This window comes from Mustelus asterias, chromosome 6, assembly GCF_964213995.1.
Source record: "Mustelus asterias chromosome 6, sMusAst1.hap1.1, whole genome shotgun sequence".
In the NCBI taxonomy this organism is placed as follows: Eukaryota; Metazoa; Chordata; class Chondrichthyes; order Carcharhiniformes; family Triakidae; genus Mustelus; species Mustelus asterias.
In genome coordinates this window covers 114,980,881-114,995,564 of record NC_135806.1, presented here as the reverse complement: position 1 = coordinate 114,995,564, position 14,684 = coordinate 114,980,881, and the positions used below count along the sequence as shown (strand labels likewise).

The 14,684-nt window shown below is 46.6% G+C and overlaps 1 protein-coding gene across 1 annotated transcript in view; it reads right to left on the bottom strand.

The window, feature by feature from the left end:
• Positions 1–12,074, bottom strand: part of LOC144495099 (cardiomyopathy-associated protein 5-like) — a 96,456-nt gene extending 84,382 nt beyond the window's left edge. Inside the window, exon 1 of the mRNA XM_078214982.1 lies at positions 11,825–12,074. Coding sequence (XP_078071108.1) covers positions 11,825–11,958 — 134 coding nt within the window. The 5' untranslated portion in view covers positions 11,959–12,074. The remainder of the gene's footprint in view (positions 1–11,824) is intronic.
• Positions 12,075–14,684: the final 2,610 nt, after the last annotated feature.

Genomic DNA, 14,684 nt, shown 5'->3' with positions numbered 1-14,684 from the left:
CCGCTAACAACTTAGATTATATATACCAACATATGAATTAGGAGCAGGAGTAGACCACTCAGCCCCTGGAACCTGCTTCACCATTCAAACAGATCATGGCTGATCTATCCTATAATTACATAACAGGCAACTCCTGGAAGAGATATTGAAAACTTTGAAAAGATGAGCTGGTGTTTTAGCCAAGAAATGGCACCATAGCTGATTCTATTGCTGGTTATTGCATTGCACCACCAACACCATGAGGGTTAGGCCAGGATGTTTGGGAAATCCTATGCACTATCTCCTCTTCTTTATGGAGATTCATCATTGCGCTTCCCACAACATCCTGTGGGTTACCATTGACCAGAAACTATACTGGACCAGCCATATAAATATTGTGGCTACAAGAGCACAGTAAGAAGTCTCACAACACCAGGTTAAAGTCCAACAGGTTTATTTGGTAGCAAAAGCCACTAGCTTTCGGAGCGCTGCTCCGAAAGACTGTGTTTACCCCAGTCCAACGCCGGCATCTCCACACCATGGCTACAAGAGCATGTCAGAGGCTAAGAATCTTGCAGTGAGTAACTCACCTCCTGTCTCCACAAAGCCTGTCCATCATCTACAAGGCACAATTTAGGATTATGATGGAATACCTTCCGCTTGCCTGGAAGAATATAGCTCCAACAACACTCAAGAAGCTAGACACCATCCAAGACAAAGCAGTCCATTTGATTGGACCCATCCACAAACATTCACTCCCTCTACCACTGGCACACAGTGACAGCAGTGTATACCATCTACGAGTTGCACTGCAGGAACCTATCAAGGTTCCTTAGGCAGCACCTTCCAAACGCACAGCCTCTATCATCCAGAAGGCCAAGGACAGCAGATATATGGGAATACCACTAAGTTGCCCTCCTAGTCATTCACCATCCTGACTTGGAAACATATCGCCATTCCTTCATTGTCTCTGGGTCAAAATCCTGGAACTCCCAAAGAGCACTGATGGTGTACCCACACCACATGGACTGCAGAGGCTCAAGCAGGCAGCTCGCTACCACCTCCTCAAGGGCAAATAGGGATGCGCAGAAAATGCGGGTCTAGCCAGTGACATTCACACCCCACGAACAAAAGAACAATCAGCAATACTCAATCCAAATCGACTGGAACACATCGAAAAAGTGGCGATTCAGCAGGTGAAGATATCACTCAAAATGATATGATTGCTAATCTGCTAACTGGTGGGTTATGACATTGGTCATTAGTTTAACTTAATGGAGCAGCACTAACATATTGCAGCACCCTGAATGACTAAATAATTATTTGGAGTGGAGATGCTGGCGTTGGATTGGGATGGGCACAGTAAGAAGTCTCACAACACCAGGTTAAAGTCCAACAGGTTTATTTGGTAGCACGAGCTTTCGGAGCGCTGCTCCTTCATCAGGTGAGTAGATTCTTTGGAGGCAGAATGCTCCTCATCTGGTGGCATGGGTGACATTGGCGGCATGTTGGCACAGTGGTTAGCATTGCTGCCTCACAGCGCCAGGGACCCTGGTTCGATTCGCGGCTTGGGTCACTGTCTGTGTGCAGTCTGCACATTCTAACTGTGTTTGCATGGGTTTCCTCCGGGTGCTCCGGTTTCCTCCCACTGTCTGAAAGACGTGCTGGTTAGGTGCGTTGGCCATGCTAAATTCTCCCTCAGTGTACCTGAACAGGCACCGGAGTGTGGGGACTAGGGAATTTTTGCTTTAACTTCATTGCAGTGTTAATGTAAGCCTACTTGTAACACTAATAAATAAACTTAAACTTAAACTTAGTTTTGAAAAGGTTAAAAAAATGAACTTAGTTTTATGGCTATTTCTTCACAACTTAGACGACTGAAACCATTCTGGCCATTTTTCCCGAAACCCTATTTTAATAACATCTATATTTTATCTGAAGTAGAATGTTCAATTTGTTTTCAAATCAATTTTTCGATGGGACCTGGGTCAATATCTGTTGAGAAGGAGGAAGTGAAGATTATAGGGATTTAACATCACTGTTTTATTTTCTATTTTTCAGAGGAAATAGAGAAATACAATTCAGGTTCCTTCAAGTAAAGAGAGGATCTACCATCAAGATAGAGGTGAGAAAGAAGAATTTACAATATTCTGGATGGAGTAAGTAATAAATACGACCCTTGCCAGCAACACCTATATCCCTTGAATGCATCATTTTGAAAAGCTGAATGGGTTAAGTGGCTTTTCTCGGTTCCCCCTTTGCAATGGTCTCTCATGCTCATATTTTGCAATGCTAGTTAACTTTTCAACAGAGATGACATTGGGATTAATAATCCATTCCTGTTGTCGATCATCCTGGGTGTAAAGAAATATGTTCTGACGTCTGTTCCAAATTTGTCCCACACAACTCTGAACTCATGCCTTTGTGGCCTGCTTTTCTGAAACGTTTGGAGATAAGGGGCATGAATTTAATCTCCATAGAGCCCACATGGGCCTAACATCATTTTGCGGGAACGCACCCTGCCAACGCTAGCAACTTCCAGCACAGCATGCATGGTATGTATGCCCTCCTGAGAAGGGTGTCCATAAAGGCATCAGAGAGGGTGGATAGAAAGCTGTGTGGGAGCTCCATCCTGACCTCACACTGTCCATAGAATCATAGAATCCTACAGTGCAGAAGGAGGCCGTTCAGCCCATTGAGTCTGCACCGACCACAATCCCACCCAGACCCTACCCCCATAACCCCATAACCCGTAGCTTGAGGGTGTTTGTAACTGTAAGGGTTATTGTGGCACTGGGGAAACAGTACCACCCACATTACAATGTAGAGAGTCAAGTGGGAATAGTAAAGTGTGATGCTGAGTCTGGTAGACGTCGGCATGAAGATAGCACCTAGACAAGACTGTATTCTCCAAGTATATATATATAGTTATGTGTTTTCAATAAGCAGTTACTGCTCAACCATACAAGTCTCTAGACCTCTTCATGAGAGAACACACAATCTCAGAACACTACTGGCTGATCTACAGCAAGATATTTAGTTTGGATCATACAGATTCAAGCAACAAACTTGTGCATCACTCAGCAACAAGTGCTAAGCTGCAAGGTGGACCCTGCTCTGGTGTTCCTTAAAGTGCCAGGTTCTCTGATTACAGCTAAAGTAATTTTGAAGAACTTACGCTGTTGTAAAGTCTCGAGACATCCTCTGAAGTGTTTTTGGAGGTGTCGTGGCGATTCCTGAGTTTTCCAGCAAGGGCTGCAGCATCCTCACAGGGAGGGCAGAGGGATACATGTTCTTGTGCACACAAAGGCTGCATGAGGAGAGGGGGCAGCAGTGGCAATGTCTCTGGGTCTGCAACATGACATGGAGACACAGCAGAGGCTGTGGCGAGGGCAAGCTCTGCATCGTAACCTCTGCTAACTTGGAGCTGGGGCTCCTCCATGTTCCTTTGAGGTGACAGGAGGCTGTCCAGCAGGCCAGCCAATTACCCATCAGCTCTCTGTGCATCCCCATCAGTGCTTGCCTGCATGCCGCCCCATTGACATCCTGATCTCTTTCACCTGTAGCAGGAGCTGCCTGCAATTTTGCCCTCGGTGAGTTGGCATATCCTTTACTTCTGTTTGGCTGCAGTACATTGCACCCAGATGACTCACCACAACTCTAGCCTAGCCTTCAAGGTAAGTGCAGTGACGTATCTGTACTGGTGGCTGTAAATGTCAGATCAAGTGACACGGTCTCTTCATCAGTGATGTACTGTTGCTGTCTCACTTTCTCCCTGGACAGATGGCACTTCCTGAGTGTCTAAAAACAGGGAATCAGAAGAAGATGAGTGTGGGGGAAAGGGAGGTGATGTGGAAAGTAAGAGGTGCATGGTCACACCATCAGCCGCTTGCTCATCATGCCAGATAACAGGATGAGCAGTATGTTGGAAGTTGAGAAGGAGCATACTATCATGCAGTTCTCAACAATGTTGGATTACACAGGCTCTGTCACAGCCTGTCGCTAGCTCATGTTGTGGAGAGTCAGTTCCTCTGTAAGTTCAGGAGATGCAGGCGCTCCTTGTCCTCTGCCAGTTATGTTCTGCCCTATTTTACTGGCCTGTGTTTTACTATCCCCCCCGCCCCCCTCAGAGGTGGGCTGGCAGATAGAACATAGAACATAGAAAACGTACAGCACAAACAGGCCCTTCGGCCCACAAGTTGCGCTGGTCATGTCCCTACCTACCTAGGCTTATATATAGGCTTACCTATAACCCTCAATCCTACTCAGTCCCATGTACTCATCCAGAACTCTCTTAAAAGACCCTATCGAGTTTGCCTCCACCATCTCTGACGGCAGCCGATTCCACTCACCCACCACCCTCTGAGTGAAAGACTTACCCCTGACATCTCCTCTGTACCTACTCCCCAGCACCTTAAACCTGTGCCCTCTCGTAGCAGCCATTTCAGCCCTGGAAAAAAGCCTCCGAGAATCCACCCGATCTATACCTCTCAACATCTTGTACACCTCTATCAGGTCACCTCTCATCCTTCGTCTCTCCAAGGAGAAAAGACCGAGCTCCCTCAGCCTATCCTCATAAGGCATGCCACCCAATCCAGGCAACATCCTTGTAAATCTTCTCTGCAACCTTTCAATCATTTCCACATCCCTCCTGTAATGAGACGAACAGAACTGAGCACAATACTCCAAGCGGGGTATGACGAGGGTCTTATAAAGCTGCATCATTATCTCCCAACTCCTAAACTCAATCCCTCGATTGATGAAGGCCAGCACACCATACGCCTTCTTAACCACCTCCTCTACCTGCGAGGCCGATTTAAGAGTCCTATAGGGGAAGGGGATCCATAAAACCAGATGTGATGGTTGGTCACCTACCTGCTGGTACTTTACCAGAAGCAGTATAGGTTTTGGGCAGCCCACCCGCTTATGGGCCAATTAATGGCCACACAAGGGCCTCTTTCCACCAACTCTGTCATTTTGCCAGCTGTAGGGAATGCCCACCACACAAACCTGGCTGCCGATTTAGCAGGAGTCCCTCTGTTCAGGCACCCTTTGTTCCATCTCCAGCAGAAAGGTCTGCTCTTGCTTGAAACACCCCATCCTCCCATCCCTAGCCTCCGGATGGCCATCTGCCCCACCATCCCCACGCTCCCCCACTGCCACTGCCTCACTGGGGCTTATCTGACTGCCCCATTTACCTTGAACACTGGCCTTCACTGACAATTCTCCTTGGGGTCTAGCTGCAGACACCGGGGTGGCCACCCTCCTGGGGAGAGTTTCAGATTGGACAATTGTTGGCAGATCTTGGAGGTGGGACATCCTCCCTCACGAGAGTAAAAGCCAAGACATCAGGCAACTAATTTGCTGGTGACTATAAAATGTGGTTGTGGCTTCCAGGGCCAACAGATGGGTTTACCCTTGGCTTTCTAGCTGGTGGGATAACTGGAGGCAGTGAGACTAGCAGTGTTGTGAAGGTGGAGTATCTGGATATTAGGCATGAGTCCTGAGTTCCAGGGAGTGCTGCTGTGTGCGATGGGGTGTGGTTCACTGAGCACCGTGAGACATTGGTGCTGTAATGGGTAGATGTCATGTGACATCTGGGGCAACACAGTGGTACAGTGGTTATCACTGCTGCCTCACAACGCCAGGGACCCGGGCTCGATTCCCAGCTTGGATGACTGTGTGTGTAGAGTTTGCACATTCACCCCGTGTCTGCATGGTTTTCCTCCGGGTGCTCCGGTTTCCTCCCACAGTCCAAAGATGTGCGGATTAGGTGGATTGACCATGCTAAATTGCCCCTTAGTGTCAGGGGGACTAGCTAGGGTAAATGCATGGGGTTATGGGGATAGGGCCTGGGTAAGATTGTGGTCAGTGCAGACTCGATGGGCTGAATGGCCTCCTTCTGCACTGTGGGGATTCTATGATTCTAAGATACATTCACTGACCCTGATCATCTGTGTGAAGTCATTCGACTTCTTGTGACAGTGCTACCATTTTTTTCAGAAATAAGTTGTCGATTCTTCTGTTCATTTAATCTTTCCTGCTTTCCACCCTATCACGGACCAACCCTTTTGTTCTTTCCTTGTCAGCTCATGTTCGCTTTCTCTGTACCTGTAACAATCTTTAGTCCTGACACAATCTCACCAGCCTGAAACACTGGTCAGGATCTTGGGGCCACGGGCGTCAGATTTACTGGCTGGAGGGCCGCTGAGAGACCCACATTGCCTCCTTTGCGGAAGATCCACTGAACCACAAGCCAATCAGGGAGCTGAGAGGCCACCAGTGAGTTTATTCCCAGGACCAGGATCCCGGGAGTGGAGGTTCTGCCTACTCAGAGCTGCCGGCCAATCGGAGGCTGGAGGCTCTTTTGCTCAGCAGCGTCGCCGGGGGAGTGGTGGCTGCTGCCAAAGCAACATCGACTGGAGGCCCTGAATCACCAAGCGTCCCAGGCCACAGCTAAGTTTATAATGATTTTGTTTTGATTTGATTTGATTTATTATTGTCACATGTATTAACATACAGTGAAAAGTATTGTTTCTTGCGCGCTATACAGACAAAACATACCGTTCATAGAGAAGGAAACGAGAGAGTGCAGAATGTAGTGTTACAGTCATAGCTAGGGTGTACAGAAAGATCAACTTAATGCAAGGTAGGTCCATTCAAAAGTCTGACAGCAGCAGGGAAGAAGCTGTTCTTGAGTACGTGACCTCAGACTTTTGTATCTTTTTCCCAACGGAAAAAGGTGGAAGAGAGAATGTCCAAGGTGCGTGGGGTCCTTAATTATGCTGGCTGCTTTGCTAAGGCAGCGGGAAGTGTAGACAGAGTCAATGGATGGGAGGCTGGTTTGGGCTACATTCACGACCTTTTGTAGTTCCTTGCGGTCTTGGGCAGAGCAGGAGCTGTACCAAGCTGTGATACAACCAGAAAGGATGTTTTCTATGGTGCATCTGTAAAAGTTGGTGAGAATTGGTGGCTTTTGTGGGGTGGGGTGGCGGTGTTTGAGGTTGAGGGTGTGTAAGGGAGTCAGCAGCAAGGGCAACGGGCGAGTCTCAGCAGGACGCCCCTTCCTGGTGCCAGTTCCCTCCAATATACAGTCCCTCCCCCGCCCCCCACCACCCTGAGGGACAAGTTTACTTGGCAAGCTCCCTATGTGGCGATAGGCCTGTCTGCAGTTAGTTTAATGCTAGCAGCAGCCCGAGGCGTCATTAGGTGGTAGGTTGGGATGGCTAACCATGGGTTTTCCCATTCCAAACTTAATCAGGGTGGAGGCAGGAAGGCGGCGGTCCTATCCAGTGCCCTTCCTATCTCTAAACACATGGCTAAAGTGGACAGTAGATTACGTACATTAACTCTGCTTCTTTGTCTTGTCTGTTGAGTGCGTCCAGAACTTTCTGTTTGTATTTCAGATTTTCAGCATCTGCAGTGCTTTGCCGTTGGCCTAGTATCCAGCTTGCCCTGCTGCCTCACACTGTTTAAACATGGTGAACAATCAGCAGTAATACCCTTTCTTCCTGTTGCATCTTCTACCCCTGCGTGGAATACACTTGTCTTATATTTTTACTTCCATTCACCCACAATCTGCTTCCTTCGCCATTGATCAGCTCAGATGCAAAGCCTGCCGAGCTCTCTTTATGAGCTGTTTGCTTCAACTTCTGGGTCACTCTGGGCTTGGCGTCATTAGCCAATTCAACTACTTTGCACTGAAAATGCAACTCCAGGATATACCAAGAATGGAACCATTGCATCAAAGACCAGAGACAGGAGGCACAAAGCTTGGCTAATTTCATATTATGAACAATCCACTTGGTCGTAATAAATAGTTGGACCATGAAATCTAACACTGCAACAAAGAACTAATAACACGGCATTTGCCCCTTTGTCAGTCACATTTTAAATGAATGCAACCTAAAGCTAAAGTGAAGATCTCATTGAAACTTACAGAATACTGAAAGGCCTGGATAGAGTGGACATGGAGAAGATATTTCCATTAGTCGGAGAGACAGGAACCAAGGGCATAGCCTCGGAATAAAGGGACAACCCTTTAGAACTGAGATGCCTTCAGAACCACCGGGTGCTCCGGTTTCCTCCCACAGTCCAAAGATGTGCCGGTTAGGTTGAGTGGCCATGCTAAATTTCCCCTTATTGTCAGGGGGATTAGTGGGATAAATATGTGGGGTTACGGGGATAGGGCCTGGGTGGGATTGCTGTCAGTGCAGGCTTGATGGGCCGAATGGCCTTCTCCTACACTATAGGGATTCTATGATTCTATGAGATGAGGAGAAATTTCTTCAGCTCGAGGATGGTAAATCTGTGGAATTCATTGCCACAGAAGGCTATGGAGGCCAAGTCATTAACTGTATTTAAGACAGCGATAGATAGGTTCTTGATTGATAATGGGAACCAAACATTGCAGGGAAAAGGTGGGTGAATGGGTTGAGAAACATATCAGCCAATGTTTGAATGGCAGAGCAGACTCGATGGGTCGAATGACCTAATTCTGCTCCTATATCTTGTGGTTTTATGTAATATGCAGAGTTACTCCCTGGACTGCTAAGTAGCTGCCACACCTTAGAGTGTTTATGACTGACATATGAAATAGTTAAGGGAGAATCCAGCAAAAAAAGCATATGTGATCTTTAATGAAAGTTGAGTGGTGAAATGGAGTGGCAATGATTGAATTCTTCAATGCACCAGCAGAACTGGCACAAAGGACAGCTTTATAGGCACAGCTCGAACTGGACATGTTCACATGTCAGGTGAAATATATACAGGCAACACTGCATAGGAAAAGACTAATATTGGGACCAAGAAACATTTCAAGGGTAATACAAAAATAAAGGAAATGTGATATTCATTCAGAAAGAAAATCTTTAGCCAACAATCACACAAATAAAAGTCTATAAATTTCCTGTGAAGCCCATGTTTTGGAGCCGACAGATTAATAGGAAAGTGTTGCAAAGGAGTCAACCAGAAACGTTTGGCAAATGGACATGAGATATATGTGACCATCACCATGCTTTGTGAAATAAATCCCACAAATACTGCCATTTAACTTGTTTTATGCTCAACTGCCATGCTCATGTTAATTTCCAACTGTCCTGAAATTATTCTTTAGTAAGTGGAATTATCTAATAAAATACTATAGGGAAGACGGTTACATATAACAGCTGCGCACAAGTCACCACCAATTTTGGGGGGATTTTGCAAAAGCAGAGAGCTAATGGGAAAATTCTGCCATTCCCATTGCGAGAACCATTTCGTTCACAAGTATGGTGATATCAAGATTCAGCTTGCTGGCTATGAGAATCAGGGCAGGGAATGCCATAGAGTTATAGAGGTTTACAGGATGGAAACAGGCCCTTTGGCCCAACTTGTCCATGTCACCCTTTTTTTTTTAACCACTAAGATAGTCCCAATTGCCTGGGTTTGGCCCATATCCCTCTATACCCATCTTACCCATGTAACTGTCTACATGCTTTTTAAAAGACAAAATTGTACCTGCCTCTACTACTGCCTCTGGCAGCTTGTTCCGGACACTCACCACCCTGTGTGTGAAAAAATTGCCCCTCTGATCCTTTTGTATCTCCTCTCCCTCACCTTAAACCTATGCCCTCTAGTTTTAGACTCCCCTACCTTTGGGAAAAGATGTTGACTATCTAGCTAATCTATGCCCCTCATTATTTTATAGACCTCTATAAGATCCCTCTGCAAGAGCAACTCAACTAAATCCCACTCCCCCGCCTTTTCCTGATAGACCTGGAAATGTTGCCTCTTTGAGTGTTTATCCAATCCTGTTTTCCACCACACTCTCTGGCAGTACATTCCAGGTCCTAATCACTTGCTGTGTAAAGACTTTTTTCCCTCCTGTCACCATCAATTACTTCACCAACCTCTTTAAATCAGTGCCTTTTGGTTCTCATTCCTTCCCCCATAGTTTCTCTCCTACTCTGTCTCAACCCCGCATAATTTTGAACACCTCTATCAAATCCCTCTCAACCTTCTCTCCTCCAAGGAGAACAGCACCAGAAACTGGAGTGGGAATAAAAGTTGTATAACGGGCTAAAGAAACGATTTGTGTCATATACCAGACCATGAATAACACTGCAATTTAAGTCAATTACCAGATGCTTCAGTTCTTATGATGCAACCACATCATTGAGTGGGCTAGAGTTGTCAATCCTAGAGGATTGGCCTGGAATCTCCAGGAATTGCCTGGAATGAAAGATCCATCTCCAGGACACTGCCGTCTGCAAGCCAGGAGAAAAATCATAGGGAGATTCAAAAAAAACGTTTCATCATTTTCTTTGAATATTTCTCTTTACCAGATATAGAAATACCGAAAATGCTGGTGTGGGGGTGAGATGATTTATAGAACCATAGAATCCCCATAGTGCAGAAGCCATTCGGCCCATCGAGTCTGCACTGACAACAATCCCACACAGACCCTATCCCCGTAACCCCATGTATTTACCCTGCTAATCCCCCTGACACTTAGGGACAATTTAACATGGCCAGTCCACCTCACCCGCACATCTTTGGACTGTGGGAGGAAACCGGAGCACCCAGAGGAAACCCGCGCAGACACAGGGATATCATGCTAACTCCACACAGTCACCCGAGGCCTGAATCGATCCTGGGTCCCTGGTGCTGTGAGGCAGCAGTGCTAACCACTGTGCCAACGTGCTGACCAGTCAAGCATCATCCACCTGGGTAATGAGTCTTTTTGCTTCCCAATTGGTGTATGAAGTCAGTACCTCATCAGCAATAAAAACAGAAAATGTTGGAAAATCTCAGGTCTGACAGCAACTGTGGAGAGACAACAGAGCTAATGTTGCCTCCATTCTCTCTCCACAGATGCTGTCAGACCAGCCGAGGTTCTCGTTGGAGTTTAGAAGGCTGAGGGGAGATCTTATAGAGACATATAAGATAATGAAGGGGCTAGACAGGGTAGAGGCAGAGAGATTCTTTCCACTTAGAAAGGAAACAAGAACTAGAGGACACAGCCTCAAAATAAGGGGGAGTCAGTTTAGAACAGAGTTGAGGAGGAACTTCTTCTCTCAGAGGGTAGTGAATCTCTGGAATTCTCTGCCCATTGAAGCAGTGGAGGCTACCTCATTAAATATGTTTAAGTCACAGGTAGATAGATTTCTGATCAATAAGGGAATTAAGGGTTATGGGGAGTGGGCGGTTAAGTGGAACTAAACCACTATCAGATCAGCCATGATCTTATTGAATGGCGGGGCAGGCTCGAGGGGCTAGATGGCCTACTCCTGCTCCTATTTCTTATGTTCTCCAGCATTTTCTGTTTTTGCTTCAGATTCCAGCATCCGCAGCATTTTGCCTTTATCTAGCACCTCACCCGGATGGATGTGTTGGATACTAATGGCTGGAGCCAGGGGACAAGCCGTGTGATGAAATCTCCAGGAATACATCTGATCACAGTTGGCAACTCCAGATTAAGCTAACTTCTGCTTTGACAACTTCCCCAATCTCATAAAACGCTACTACAAGGAAAAGAGAACCTATCTTTGCTTTTATTCTTGCCCAGCCAAAGTCATTCCACAGCGACGTTCCATTTAATGCAAAATTATTTTGGTTCTAGCAGACAGCTAGTAGGAGGGGCAGAGCTGCGATCGTATCTGGTGTCATAGTCACTTTAAATAGCCAACAGTGCAAACACTGTCACTGCCAAAGTGCAGGCGAGGAGCCTGAACAAAATTAATTTGATCTCCACACAATTGCATTTGACACCATATTTACTACCTTTCCCAGCACCAGCCCCGATGGCAAATTAAGCCCCAAATTGTTCCATGGCTAAAGCTGTTTCCCCTCTAAATCCCATTACCTTTCTCCAAGTTCCTCCTCCTCCTCCGTTTCCAACACTCCACCTTCACACGTCTCATCCTCCAGCGTGAAGGAGATTTCTGGCTCAATTTTATCTGCGGTTTCTGCAGGAAAGCAAGCCTCCAAGTTTTCCATTCTCGCTGCTATTTCTCTTCACACTGCCGGTTTAACGGAGAGATTCTCAAAGCCCGGTCATTATGGAGCCCAGGTTTCCTGACTCAGGGCGCTCTTTAAATAGAAATGTCAGCGCCAACAAATAGGGACTTCCCTTTGCCTCCCGAACCTGACTGTCCCCTGGGTCCTAAAGCCCACGAGAGGCGAAGTGGATCATACAAAGATAATTCCGGGGCACATCTTAGTTCATCCAACCAGAGATTCTAACATTATCGCCCACCTCCCCCATTGCAGCAGCGACTCCGAACTGCTGGCATTTCCTACATGGGCGTTTTCTTCATTGCAAAATAAAAGTACGTATTTGTATTGGCTGTCAAGCACCTTGGGATGTCCCAAATGAAAAGTAAGTCTCCCCTTTTTATAAACGATTCAGGGGTTGTGCGTCCACTGCTTTAGCTGGATTTATTTCTTACATTGCTCATGGTGAAATAATTTCCTGATATCAATCCTATAACTGTCTTTTATTGATTTCTACTTCCACAGTTTGAAGTATTGTGGGTTAACTTTTTTCTCCAGTCTTGCCAACCCTGCCTGTCACCTCACAGAAGTTTCATTGCTAGGTTGAGGGTGCTGACTCAAATCCCTTAGAGTGGGGCTGGAACTGGAGGCAGAATCATAGAATCATAGAAACCCTACAGTGCAGAAGGAGGCCATTCGGCCCATCGCGTCTGCACCGACCACAATCCCACCCAGGCCCTACCCCCACATATTTACCCGCTAATCCCTCTAACTACATATCTCAGGGACAATTTTTAACCTGGCCAATCAACCTAACCCGCACATCTTTGGACTGTGGGAGGAAACCGGAGCACCCGGAGGAAACCCACGCAGACACGAGGAGAATGTGCAAACTCCACACAGACAGTGACCCGAGCCGGGAATCGAACCCGGGACCCTGGAGCTGTGAAGCAGCAGTGCTAACCACTGTGCTACCGTGCCGCACCAGAATGAGAGGTGTGGTGCAACTTGGAGCACCATAATATTTCACAACTCACCAACATTGAAGTTAAACTACTTCTAATTGCAAAAATTAAATGGGATCCTTACTTTGAGATATGCCGACACTGGAAATGAATTTTAACAGGCACTATTCAACTCAAAGTACCTGGCTTCCCGGTACATCCAGACCTGAAAATCCATCCTGGAACCTTCAATAGACCCCTGGAACCTTCTCCAATCAATACCCGAAAACCCAAGGAATTCTGCCTCCATTTGCCGTGTCGCTATTCCTCAGGCTCACTCATCTCAAATATTGCCAATTCTGGCACCTGCCCCCAGACATCTTCACTATAGCCATGCCTTTCTCTCATGCATGTGGGATCTCTCAGCATCCTTGAATGTTTCTTTCTCATACAACTTGAAGGATGTCATGTCTCCATCTCCTATTAAAACTTCAGCGTTTTCTTTTCCCAATGAAGCATCAACAGGTGCTGAAGAGCGCAGTTCATAGAAAAACATAGAAAACATAGAAAAAATACAGCACAAACAGGCCCTTCAGCCCACAAGTTGCGCCGGTCATGTCCCTACCTCCCTCGGCTTATATATAGGCTTACCTATAACCCTCAATCCTATTCAATCCCATGTACTCATCCAGAACTCTCTTAAAAGACCCTATCGAGTTTGCCTCCACCACCACTGACGGCAGTCAATTCCACTCACCCACCACCCTCTGAGTGAAAAACTTACCCCTGACATCTCCTCTGTACCTACTCCCCAGCACCTTAAACCTGTGTCCTCTCGTAGCAGCCATTTCAGCCCTGGGAAAAAGCCTCTGAGAATCCACCCAATCTATACCTCTCAACATCTTGTACACCTCTATCAGGTCACCTCTCATCCTTCGTCTCTCCAAGGAGAAAAGACCGAGCTCCCTCAGCCTATCCTCATAAGGCATGCCAACCAATCCAGGCAACATCCTTGTAAATCTTCTCTGCACCCTTTCAATCATTTCCACATCCTTCCTGTAATGAGGCGACCAGAACTGAGCACAGTACTCCAAGTGGGATTTGACGAGGGTCTCATAAAGCTGCATCATTATCTCCCAACTTCTAAACTCAATCCCTCGATTGATGAAGGCCAGCACATCAGACGCCTTCTTAACCACCTCCTCTACCTGCGAGGCCGATTTAAGAGTCCTATGACCTGGACCCCAAGGTCCTTCTGATCCTCTACACTGCTAAGAGTCTTACCCTTGATATTATACTCCTTCATCCCATTTGACCTGCCAAAATGGACCACTACACATTTATCCGGGTTGAAGTCCATCTGCCAGTTCTCCGCCCAGTCTTACATCCTATCTATGTCACGCTGCAGCTTCTGACATCCCTCCAACCTATCCACAACACCACCAACCTTCATGTCGTCGGCAAACTTATCAACCCATCCCTCCACTTCCTCATCCAGGTCATTTATGAAAATGACAAACAGCAAGGGTCCCAGAACAGATCCCTGGGGCACTCCACTGGTGACCGACCTCCATTCAGAAAAAGACCCGTCTATAACCACTCTCTGTCTTCTGCAGGCAAGCCAGTTCTGAATCCACAAGGCAACAGCCCCTTGGATCCCATGCCCTCTCACTTTCTCGAGAAGTCTTGCATGGGGGACCTTATTGAACGCCTTGCTGAAGTCCATGTAAACCACATCTACCACTTTTCCTTCATCAATATGTTTAGTCACATTTTCAAAGAACT